Here is a 12,106-nt window from a genome sequence, read left to right as displayed (position 1 = left end):
ACCAAGGAGGAGTGTATGCATTCAGTATTGTTGTCGGCTTTCTTTTCCCAGGGATACAGGTGCCCTGCAGGCAGTCTGGATGTGACCCAGGCAGCTCTGGCACATGCCAGACCCCTACATCAAATCTAAGATTTAAAATTAGTTTCTCAAAGGCCAAGCCACCTTGATGGCAACTCATCCCACTTGAACACAAAGGAGACCCAAAAACCTATGTTGTATTTTGGTGTGTGTCTCAAAAAGCTCCGCGACTTGCTCCTGTGAGGCCATAGTGGGCCAATAAACTTGGCACCCACCTCTGCTGTTGCAGCAGAAATACAAATCCACTTCTGAGCTAGACTTTGCCAGAGCAGAGAACTGAAAAAACAAACAAACTGGAAAGGTGTCTTTGACTCACTGCATTTCTGTTTCCTGGCTTCAGCCTGGCACAGGCCACCAGCAGGTCTCATTGGCAGAGCAACACAGTTGACAGCATGGCCCAGACAGCCCAGAGTCTTCTTCCTTCTTGAAGATTCAGAGGTCATGTTTATAATTCAGTCTCGAAATAAGTCATCCTTCTGAGGCTGCTCCACAGTTCTGCACCAAAGATGTTTCACCCAAAGTGTCTGTCACCCTGTACACCCCAGGAGAGCAACACCCCTGCAACTCCCTCCTCCTACTCACCAAACTGCCTAAAGCATGACAATGGTATAGAAGTTACTGCACAGCTGGACACAGAGCAATCAAGATGAACAATGGACAGGCAGCCAAAAGCATACACACATTTAATCCTGTCCACAATGGTGTCTCTGACACTCCTCGAGCATGGAACCAGGGGATGCTCTAAGGTCTGGGGCAGGAAACCCCAAAGGGGCAGGTACTGTCACAAGGCAGACCCCAAATTTCCCAGTCTCTTTTTCTAATATTTGACTAAAGAAAGACAAAAACAGGCCCAGATGTGTTTAGTTTATTTCCCCTGGATTTAGGCACAGCTCTGGCTAGCCACCATAGCAGCAAACAAACCACAACTGGTGCCAGCTCCTCCACCTCCTCACAGGAGGACCAGCTGGTGGGATCCTTGGAGCCCTGGGAGGCCTGGGGCCACTCTGAGGGGCAGCTCTGCAGGATGCACTTGGGCAGATGTGGTTGTTGGGGGATGGCAGCACAGACCCACATAGAAGGTGCAGCATGTAGGAGTCAAGCCTTGGATGCAACAGCATAGTACAGATGGAGGGACAATGAAACGAGCGTCAGATCTCCAAACTGACAGCTGCCCTCTTTCTTCCCCCCAGCTTTTTCTCTGGCTATTTTGAAAAGGGGGAGGGGATTAAGCATTTATAGAACAGGCTCTTAAGCAGGGAAGGAGCTCTGAAGGCAGAGATCTATGAGCAGTTCTTTGAGGAACATGAGGAATCTTTCCAACCGTCTATGATGAAGGGAAATAACCTCAAAGAAACAAGCCATACTGGGGACTCAGAAACACTGAGAGCATTCTCGTCTGCAGATTCAGCATTGGAGGAGGTGCAGCAAATGACTCTTCCAGGATTTTCTACATGGTAATTGTGTCCTCTTCACCGTTTGGGCATTTTTTTTTCCAGATACACTGAGTTTTCCTCTATCTTGCCCAGGACCAGCTTTTCAGGAGGTCTCTACAGAAGGACCACCCTTGTCTACAGCTTTTGCAGCCAGTGACTGGATGGGAAGAGGGTGCTTCTGAGACTGGAAGGTTTGGATATGCACAAGCTGCAGGAGCAAAGAGAAAAGACAATTCTCTATTGTAGATTTTAAGTCCTGGGAATGCCAAAGCTGGCAGAGGGAAGCAGAAAAGGACTGAGAAAGTGCCAATGCAGCAGGGAGCTCACAGATAAGAACTCCAGCAAAGATCCCTGCAGTGTTTTCTGGAGAGATTCTGGCCTTTCAGTAAAGATAGCTGCAACCTTCCTTTCAGGAACTGCATCCTAGCAGCAGAAGCAGCTGTTGGATCAAAATAAAAGCTGTTCCTATGTCTGGGACATAGTGTGACTCAGTGCTTGTTCTGATTGAGACGGATGCTGCTATGATCTCACACACATGAGTAAATTTAATGGTTGGAGAGGGACAACTTACTGGCTTAGTAGCAGTTACTTGCCTAGTAAATCTCTTGTGATAGGCGACAAGTGCTTTCATTACAACTACTCTGAGCAAATAGATGCTACCACACCATGAACATCTGCTGCTTCTGTACTGTCAGGATGGGAGGATGCAGCCAGGACATCCAGATTACAGAGCTGCACTGTGATCCTCCAACACCACGACACTGTAACTTCCTAAGCCTTTCAGCTGCTTTCCAACATGACCTGGAAATTATGGGGTTTACTATGAACTTGGGGATTTATCAGCAGCAGACTGGTTTGGAAGCTCAAAGGACGCAATGTTAAGCAGCTTCCTTCATGCTTCCCAAGTCATTAGCAAGAAAATGAGTGACAGACCCTATTTCACCAGAATTAGCTGCAAATCACATTCCTTCATGCCTGTGCACAGCTCAAGCTCCTGCTCAGCAGCTGATTTCTGGAAGCTCTGCTGAGAATTAATGCCCAAACACCAGCTTTGCACAGCTACAGAGGTATATGCATTTTCCTAGGACTTGGGTTTTCCTTTGTTTTTTCCCCTAAAAAGCATATTTCAAATGGTAAAGGACAGCCATTACTGACTTGTGCTCCAGTTTGCCCCATGGCAGCACTGCCCAGGTCTTCAGCTTGCACTTACCAGGAGCAGGAAGGCTGGTCCATTACCATACCTGAGACATTTCTCTAGTAGATGCTAAAGAGAAGCAGCTATTTTTGGTTGAGGGAGAAAAACAATAGGTCCTGCAAGGGGTACAGTGGGCCTGAATGAGTCCTTAGAAGTGCTAGAGAAGAACAGGGGTTTCTGGATGCGGAGTCAGCCCCACCAGCAGCTGCTGGCACAGGGATGAGGGTCCCAGCAAAAGCTGTGCTAAACACAGAAGAGGCACGCCTGAAACTCCACAATCATATTAACCTGTTAATTTATACAGCATCTCTGTACAAAAATAGAGGGGTTCTAATAAGATTAACAATATTAAATAAATATTTAATATAAAAAGTCTTTGGTCTAGTTCATAGCTCATCCTTTGGATTGATGTTCATTTCACTGGGTCCTAGATGCTCCTGGTCCAAAATTGCAATCACTTCATCTGCCTGGATTCGCTCCTGCAAGAGGGAAAGGGAAGAAACGGTAACAGGAGAGCTTCAGTGCCTGCTCTCAGCTAATTCAGCATGGCTCAGCCTGCTGGGATGACACGTAGCAAAGATTTCACCTCAGAACCAGCACTGTAGTTGAGAGGATGTGGGATACCTTGACACTTGAACTGGGAATTTGCTGGGAAAAATTAATCAAATCTGTTTCTGTCTCAGTACCTAATTCCCTCCTTCCTCCAGGGCTGCAGTGGTTGGGGCAGAGCTGATGAACTGCAGTTTCCTTATCACACTCCACTAGCAGCCACTGGCACAGCATACCCTCCTCCTGTCATCTCTGTTTGATGTTGATTTCCAGCTCCCTGGGCAGGGCTGATATCCTACCATACAGGCACCAAGCATGGAGGAATTTCCACTAGTGCAAAACAGCTGAGAGGCCTAAAGCTGAAAATAAGCTTTCCCCAAAATCTCACAGACCACCTGCATCACAAGGCAAAGGCACAAGAGTTTTTCACTCTCCCTGCATTGAATTTTGCTTGCTTTTGTATCTTTTAGTCTTACAGACCACAACTGCTACCACTGGGAGGCAGCGGCTGATACAGCAGCCTTTTAAAACAGAATCTGGAGAGTGCCTGGTGAAAGTCATCACAGCCCAGATCTTCCAAGGCATCTTAGGTGCCCAGACCCATGGACTTCAGGTTGCCAAAACATCTTTGAGGACTTAGCAGCCACATACCACTGAGCTGTGAATGGCTCTGGAGCAGTGCCCCATCCATCAGGCTGTCGCCACTAGGTGTCAGAAATGGCCAACCCAGCCCTGCACAGAGCCCTTCCACACCTCACTCAGCATCCCAGCCAGCACTGCACCCCATGGGCCCAGGGCTATGGATGCCCAGGAGCATGAGTGGCAGGAAAAACAATAGTCCCAGGGCCACCAGCTCATATCGTGGGAATTCTGCTACGTGGGGTATAATGGGGGAAAATGTGCTGGGACTGGAGAATAAGATGGTCCTGGTCCCTGTGAGATGTTGGGTACCCCCCTACTCCTCCCATATCTTGATGGAGGGACTCACCAGCTCTCTGTAAAGAGGGTCCAGGGTGAACCAGAGAGCCACAGCACACCGCTGGCCTTTGGTGACTGCCTTCACCCCATGGGGGTTCTCGCCGCCCGATGAGAAGCTGATCATTCGCCCACACTTGGGCTTGATGGAGGCCTGTGGGGAAACAGGCAAAATCAGGGTAGCAAGGAGCAGCATGGCTGCACACACTGGCTGTGGCTGGGCTCACCATTGTCCAGGGCCTGGGACCATCCTGGGCATCTGTCTGCATTGGCCCAGGGCCTGGTGAGCTGCTCTGGAGGACATGTAGAGCTCTGGGCATGGTTGAAAACATGTGTGGGGTGAATAGGGTATGAAGCTTGGTCATGCTGTGCAGACACTATACAGAAAGGACATGCAGTCTTTACAAAGCCTGCAGATGACCACCTAGAGCAAATTGGGGCCATGGCATAACTCCAGGAAGGTTCAGACTAAGTCTGGCATGGCTGTACAATGCCTTTTTCGTCTCTCTTCAGGACCTCAGGGGAGGAAGTGCCAACCAAATCAGCCCTCAGGCACTTAGGTAAACACTATCTACCCTCTAGCAGCTACTGGACTCCAGAGGCCCAGCATAGTGCTCAGACCTCTGTCCAACAACAGAGGGAATGCCCAGCTTCCGTCGTGGCCCCACGCACAGGTAGAGGACTTGTGCCTGAGTCACATCCCTCTTCGGGTCTTACATCCACCACAGTGGCCCACTGTAGAACAAGAGACCCAAGTCGGCCACTGCATCTATATGGAGGCACCAGTTCAGGTTTGGCCACGAGATGGGGTGGGAGCTCAGCAGTCCTCCAGGCATGGATGACTACCAGCCATCCCTCTGCCTGAGGAGCTGCGATGGTGAGAATCCCTGATCTGCAGGTTTCCTTTGAGAAAGGGAACAGAAGGTCTGTGCACCTCTGCCAGTAGGATTTTTTATGGGCTGTTTGCAAGATATGAGCCACAGGCTGCCTGGGGAAGCTCAGAGCCCCTGAGCATGGGCTGCCTGGGAACAGCTTTTGGTCCACAGCACCTCCTTACCGTCACAGTTTTGGCATCCATCTCGGTGAAAATGAACTCGCCACCTTCAAAATCCGCATTCATGTACAGGAGGGCACTGGGGGAAGAAGCAGGAAAGACCCATGACAGGAGCAGTGGGGAGGGCTCAAGGCTGATCCCTCCCTCTAGGACAGGTCCCACATTGCTCCACCAAGACATGGGTGGAGGTCATCCAAGCTTCTCTGATTTCAGAGCCACAGCTGAGAAACAGCAGATCCCTCCTTGACTAGGGAACAATTCTCAAAATGTCCCCTGGGTTCCATCAGCTCTCACCCTCCTGTTTTGCACAAAAAACACCTGACAGAGACACAGTCCTGTAGGTCATAGATGGGATCTCCTGACATTAAAATATCATAGAGTTATTACAATTAAACCATGGCTTCAAGGTGAGCCATAATGCTTTCTGGCACCAGAAACTACCTGCTGGATCTGACTTCTGCCATGGCTGAGATGTACCAGCTTTAGATCTGTAAAGCAAAATGCCCTGCCTTGGGGAGGGTTCCTGGATGACCCAGGGAAGAGATCTCCCTCCCTTCCTACCTGTAATCCCGAAAAGTGTAGGCAGGAGGCTCCTTCCAGCACTCATTGGCTTCAGGGTCCAAGAGGCAGTTGTCAGCATGGATGGGGTGGCTCAGGTCATTCCTCTTCTCTTGCTGGCCTAGGCAGGACAATATGGAGGAAGGGGGAAGGGTGGATGAGATGGAAATGCCATGCTCTGTGAGGTCCATCATGGGGTGGGAGCCTACTCCAATCCCATTCTGGGTGGTGTTCACAGGTGAGAGGAGAAAAGTAAAGGATGAAGAGAAAAGGCAACATCTGAGGACTCAGATTTGCAGAGCTCTGCTTGTGTCTTACTACAAGGAAGCGAAATAGAGAACTGTGGGTGGGGTGGAAAGCAGAAGGGACAGTGAGAGGAGGCAAGAGAAGAGGGAGGAGAAAATAGGAAGGGTTGCAGACATGAAAACCAAGAGACATCCCAGAAATTAGCTTCTTTGGGACAGCCCACTCCTTCCTGCGGTAGGGACAGTGATACTGCCCAGCCCTTGGCCACCAGTTTAAGCATCATGCAAAGTACAGTTAATCTCAGGCTTGGGACCCCTACTCATAAATCCCCCATGCATGGCTGAACTCCTCCCACTTTCCCAGTCCTGCCCTGCCACTGGCTCCTCGAGTCCTCACCAGAGAGGGCGGTGCGGCACACCAGGTGTGTGTAGGAGAAGTAGAGTGTGGAGTTCAGCATAAAGTAGGACTCGACGATCCTGCGAGCCTTCTCGCTGATGTCGTAGAAAAGCCGGGCGCTCTTCAGTGGAACACGGCCCTCATAGCCATACTGGACAAGGAGAAGGGGCAAGAGAGGTCAGTGTCATGTGCCCACAGGGACGGAGGATATGAGAGAGGAGGAGGAGAAGGGAGCTTTACCTTGAGGGCTTTGAGGACAGTGGCTCCTTCAAATCTCTCATTTGGAGTGTGGGGAGAAGTTTTGCCCCTGTAACCATCTCCAGCCAACATGATCCCCTGAATGACATGAATATACAGATGAGAAGCCCACTGGTTCATCAGGAGAGGCGGAGCTGCAATGGAAGTACCTGGCACCTTCTTCCCCAAATTCCCCAGGGCTGCGTTCACTGGGACAGGTGTGCTGGGGGCGGGATGGTGCTGCAGCTCTCTACGAACATGAATGCTGGATATCAGCCACCCACCTCCTGACTGGGGATGTTCAGTCCTTTCCCAGGCTCAGTTAATGGTGAATGAGAAGGCTCAACAAGACTTGTGGATGACCATCCTCTGGGGTTGCATATAACATGGGGCAAAGAACTCTTTCTACACAGGCTCTGTCCTGAAGCATGTGTCTAGGAACAGCCCAAGATGGAGCAGAAGCTCCTGTGCTGCAGTCATAGGTGTGCTATGGGAGTATCTGCCTGCTCTCCACAGGCATCCTGGCATCACTTGCCACACTCAAGAGTGAGGTGTGAACCCAGAACCTCTCCAGGGGCTGATCACACATTCAACTGTCATAAGCCTGATGATGGAGAGAGCATCAGGCACTCAGCCCAGATGGCAGCCATGTCCTGCCAGGGGCATTGCCAACTCACACTGGCCACCCTGTGCAGCTCTCGGCACTGGTCCTCTGAGATGACATTGTCCAGTAAGACTCGCTGGGTGCCATTCAGTTGCTCTGAGTTGTAGACAAACTTCACATCGCTGTAGAGAAGTGGACCCCCTGGTGAGAGACAAAAGAAGATCCTGCTGAACATGCCCTGGCCTTGCGGTATCTTGTACCGTGGCTGAGGACCAGCTGCACTCACCGAGGTGCGCAGCCAGGAAAAGAGCTTTACAGCAGAGAGCAAAGGTTTGGCCTCTCATCAGCAATAAAGGAAAGAGAAGCAATGGGAACACCTGGAGATTCAATCAATTGGCTGCAAAAGAATCACTATTTTCCACCTTCTCACTAGCTGCCTTGCAAAACTCAGGGAATACAACCTGAAAATGCCAAAGTCTGACTGGACACAAGGAGAGACATGGACAGTGGCTAGCTTGGCTCTTCTGCCAAGCTGTCAACATCATCAGAGACCATTAGTTTCTATTTCATTCCATTCACACAAAGGATCTGTGTGGGTCTTGCTGGCTTGGCATGCAAAGCTGCTTTCTGCAATTGTCATCAGTGGGGTTTTTGTCTTTTACACACACAGAAAGCTTCACAAGGTGCTGAGCTTGCAGCAAGCACCCCTTGCTCTCCTTCAAGAAGTGGAGCTGGGAGTGGGTGAGCCAGAGAAGTCTAAGGACAATCCTTCAGTGAGGCAAAGGGGCTGCCCTGCCTGTCCCTGCCATCCCTCGTATCCTGCCTACAAGCTGCCTCCCTCTCCCTGACAGAAGCCAATGGCTTGGCTGCATTTTGGGAGTCCAAGGTAACATCCCTGTAATGAGAATATAACAGTGGCTGTGCTTGCATACTGCTGGGCCACTGAGCCTTGCCACATGCTGAGCAAATGGGCAAGGAGAAGAGAGATATTAGCTCTTTACAAGAGGTTTTGCTCCATCCCCATCAAATTTGACTGACCAAAAAAACAGCCCAAGGCCCCTATAGCTTCTGAAGCTTCTTCCCCGCACCTCCATGAAGAGAGAGAATGAAAGAAATGGTAACAGTAAAAGTCTAAACCAGATGTTTCTACAGGAGGAAGCTTAAACCAGATGCTTCTCCAGGAAGGAGGAAGATGAAAAACATCTAAATTGTGGGGAAAACGTCTGTTGTCACAGAGAGGCAATTAAATGGAGAACACAGTGCCACAGAGCTCCTCTCACCATGTGGCACAAGGGAACTTCTCTGCTTTTATAATTTCTACTCTTCCTGTCTCTTGAGGCACACTGTATTTTTGGAAGGTCTCCCTGGCCTGTGGAGGAGACATAACACCCCCTTGAGCCCTGCTGCTAGCCCAATTTATTTCTGAAGAGTTAGGTTTCTTGGAAATGGAAAAGATGGGTCGTTTTTGATGTTCACTGTGCTGATCTTGTTACTTGATAATAACATTTATTGCAAATGCAGCTGGATAAGAAACAGGATTCTCAAATCCAAACTCCTGGCACAGTCCAACTCAGGGGTGAGTTGCCCAGCTTGGATGTTGCTCTTTCCCAGCCGTACGCACACAAGGAAGGAACATGGAAGGCATCACTCACAACTTTCACCATTTTTTCTGTTCCTCACAGGGAACTACCAAGGGTGGTGGCCCTGTGCCATGAACACTGAATTCTTGTCCCACACCAGCAGTGCACTCCCATCTGCCTTCCTTGCCCCCACGGCCTCTAAGGACCAAGAGAGAAAGAATCCTGTTTGCTGTGTCTATTCTCTGTGAAAAACACCCCAAAGAAACTGGGGATTTTTTTTATTTTTGGAAGTGAAGGAATGGGCAGAAAGAAAGGGGGAAGGAAAGAAGTACAGAACAGTACAAAATTAAAATGGACTTTTCTCTTTTGGCCTATTCTTTTTCCAAGTGAAAAAGAGAGAGAGAGAGAGAGAGAAAGAAAAAAAGACGACAGAGAAAGGCAGCAGCTGGATGGACAAAAATCCCATTTTCTATTTGAATGGTTTCAGTTTTCTTTGTAAACAAAAACATTCTGCAAACAAACCAGAATAAAAGCACAGAAGGAAAAAACAGAAAGAAGCACTCTGAAATTACTGGGTTATAGAAAGTGAACAGGCCAACAAATATAATTCAACCAGCTCTTGGCTTATGCAAGCTGTTTGGGATCTTCCTCTCATATTTGCCTATTTTATGTACGGCTAGAGAAGCGATAACAATGCTCTGAACACAAGACTGAGCAGCTGGAGACAACTTGGGCTGGGGAAAGCTGTGAAATTCTCCAAAAAGCGCAACCATCTATTGCATTACAGGAAGGTTTAATTGCCTGCTGCTGTGGAGCTGGCTCACTGGAGACACAAGACACCTCTTGGCTTGAGACCCTGTTGTTTTGCAGCAAGACGCCTGCTTCAGTGCTTGGCTACAATACTGTTATTCAAAATTGTTAAGGGGGAAAAATCTTGTCTTTAGTAGGAGATGTTATGGTATTTTCTGTGGTTGCTGAAAATGTGCTGAAATCAGTTGAAATGTCTGCTGACAGGCTTAAAAACAAGTGATTTGATGTAAGCCAAGACATGAAATCATAAACAAGTCTGCAAAGAGAAATGGTTGCTGATATGATGTGATCCAGCACATTTAGCACAGCATCAGGACTGGAGACTTCCAGCAACCATTCTCCTGCAGCCTGGACAACAGGGAACATGTTGATCTTGCAGGCACCTGGAGGAAAGACTGCTGTTTGCTGATGTCATTTTCCTCACAGTGAGGAAGACCCACCTCCCACCTTCACACCTCAGAGTTCTGAACTGAGCAGCTCAGCAGGTGGGAAAGTCAAGTCCAAGAGTAGAGCAGTGCTGGAAGGATCCACAGACCCAGAAATGCTGTGGCAGCACTGAAGTCTTCTCTGTCTCTTAAACAAAACTTCAAACTCCTCAAAGAGGAGTGGCCCTTGTTGCTAAGTGCCCAGCCTTTGCAGCACTCAGTCTCTAGCATTAGGAAAAAATTTCCTGATTTTGTTGAAACATCTTCATCAGACTTACCCTCCTTCAACTCTCGATCTGGCTTTGGCATGGGTTTCTTTGCCAGGGACAGCCGGGGCCCGTCCTCCGGTTCACTGCTGATACTTGATGGGACACTGAGGAGTAAGAGAGAAAAGAAACATCATTACTTTGGCCACAGGTCTCCAGTTCTTGGACTTGCACTTTTGTCCCCTTTGGAAACTAATGCATGAAAAAAACAGGCAAATCAGTACTTTGTACAAATGTCATAACCACACAAGTTGAAGCCCTCACCCTGTCCTGTAACAAGCATTGCTTTTCTGGTAATGGGAACAGTTACCACCAACAAAGCACAGACACCAACAAACCTGACCAGCACCGCTTGTCTCAAACAAGTTGCCTCTAGACTATCACTAGTTTTGAGGCACTAAGCTAAAATAAGGTCCTTGTGGGAATGTATGCAATGGTAACGGACAAAGGGCCCTAATTCAACCATGAAAGTGTGCTGGGGTGGATGGGCAGGACCCCTCGAGTGGCAGGCTGGTATCCCTTCCATGGCCACATCCCTTTCACTTCACTGTGTGGAATGGCAAAGCCATGGGCTCAGCTAGGGCTGCTGGTGGCTCACCTGTGCTCATCCTGGCGGGCTCCATACCTGTTCCAGTAGTTCTGTGGGAAAAGAGAGATGTTGAGCTTCTTAACTGAATACTCCAGCCAAAGCCAGGGAAATACCTGCTCTACCTTGCACCTGGGGACATCAGCCAGCCTCTCTGGATCCATCCCACATAACTTTGCGCAATTGACTGAGGTCACCAGATTGAAAATGTAACCCCAAACCAAACTGGCATACTAAGACAAGCTCAGAGAGAGCCCAGCAAAAGCTGGAAAAACAGCCTTCTCTGTCTCACCCCACCACCATGGCAGTGGCTGACACTCAGCCAGACACCACGGCAGAAGAGCTGGACTAAGCATCATCTGCATCTCCTTCATCCTGGGAACAGCTGCTATCCTTGCTTCGCCATTTCCATTTTCTAATAGGGAACAAACCAGGCCAAGGCCCAGCTCCTGAGTCACCTACATGGGACTGCCTTTACAGGAGAGGAGAGGGGGAAGCTGGTCCTGTAGCTGTGAACTCCTAAAGGTCCTGGCCACAGATCACCCAGGCATTACCGGCTCTGTGTAGGCGTATCCAAGGCCGGCCGCAGCCACCTGCAAGAGGTGAGACTCCAGTTTATGGCGCTGCAGGAGTGTTTTTGCTTCCTGAAAAGAAAAAGGGGAGTAGTTGCACATGCAGTTTTCACAGGACACAGGCAATGCACCTCTGCTTTAGAGGGGTTTGGTTCTCAGGCCACACTGCAGGCTCCTATGGGGTAAGGGATGCTTGGAGTAACCCTGGGCACAGGACTGAGCCACTCAGTACATTACAGAAGGGATATTCAGCAACTCATTTGAGAAGTCTGAATGCCCAGAATATATGCCCACAGCTGGCAGAGAGTGCATCCAAATATCTGAGCAAAAGACTGGTCAGAGAAGCCCCAGCTGCAGAATGGGGTCAGGTTCAGGCTGCTGGGGCACAGGGACCCCAGCTGGGCTGTGCTTTGGTTTCCTCATGTGTAGTGACAAGCCCAGGGCTTGGCTTTGGGTGGACTACAGCAGCACAGACTGGGATGCACTCAGGACACTTGGATGGGGACCACAAAGCACAGCCAGATGGAAATCATCCATCATAG

General features: G+C 49.3%; 1 protein-coding gene across 1 annotated transcript in view; it reads right to left on the bottom strand.

Annotated features, from left to right (window-relative positions):
* Positions 1–807: 807 nt before the first annotated feature.
* P3H2 (prolyl 3-hydroxylase 2) overlaps positions 808–12,106 on the bottom strand; it is a 67,991-nt gene continuing 56,692 nt past the window's right edge. The window contains exons 6-15 of the mRNA XM_071566692.1: positions 11,547–11,636; positions 11,005–11,045; positions 10,419–10,513; positions 7,399–7,526; positions 6,725–6,820; positions 6,485–6,635; positions 5,846–5,963; positions 5,288–5,363; positions 4,244–4,384; positions 808–3,185 (exon numbers count right to left, since the gene is read on the bottom strand). Coding sequence (XP_071422793.1) covers positions 3,093–3,185; positions 4,244–4,384; positions 5,288–5,363; positions 5,846–5,963; positions 6,485–6,635; positions 6,725–6,820; positions 7,399–7,526; positions 10,419–10,513; positions 11,005–11,045; positions 11,547–11,636 — 1,029 coding nt within the window. The 3' untranslated portion in view covers positions 808–3,092. The remainder of the gene's footprint in view (positions 3,186–4,243; positions 4,385–5,287; positions 5,364–5,845; positions 5,964–6,484; positions 6,636–6,724; positions 6,821–7,398; positions 7,527–10,418; positions 10,514–11,004; positions 11,046–11,546; positions 11,637–12,106) is intronic.

The sequence above is a fragment of the Pithys albifrons genome, chromosome 11, assembly GCF_047495875.1.
Source record: "Pithys albifrons albifrons isolate INPA30051 chromosome 11, PitAlb_v1, whole genome shotgun sequence".
Taxonomy (NCBI): domain Eukaryota; kingdom Metazoa; phylum Chordata; class Aves; order Passeriformes; family Thamnophilidae; genus Pithys; species Pithys albifrons.
The sequence above is the reverse complement of the archived record's forward strand: the minus strand, read 5'-3'. Positions and strand labels throughout refer to the sequence as shown.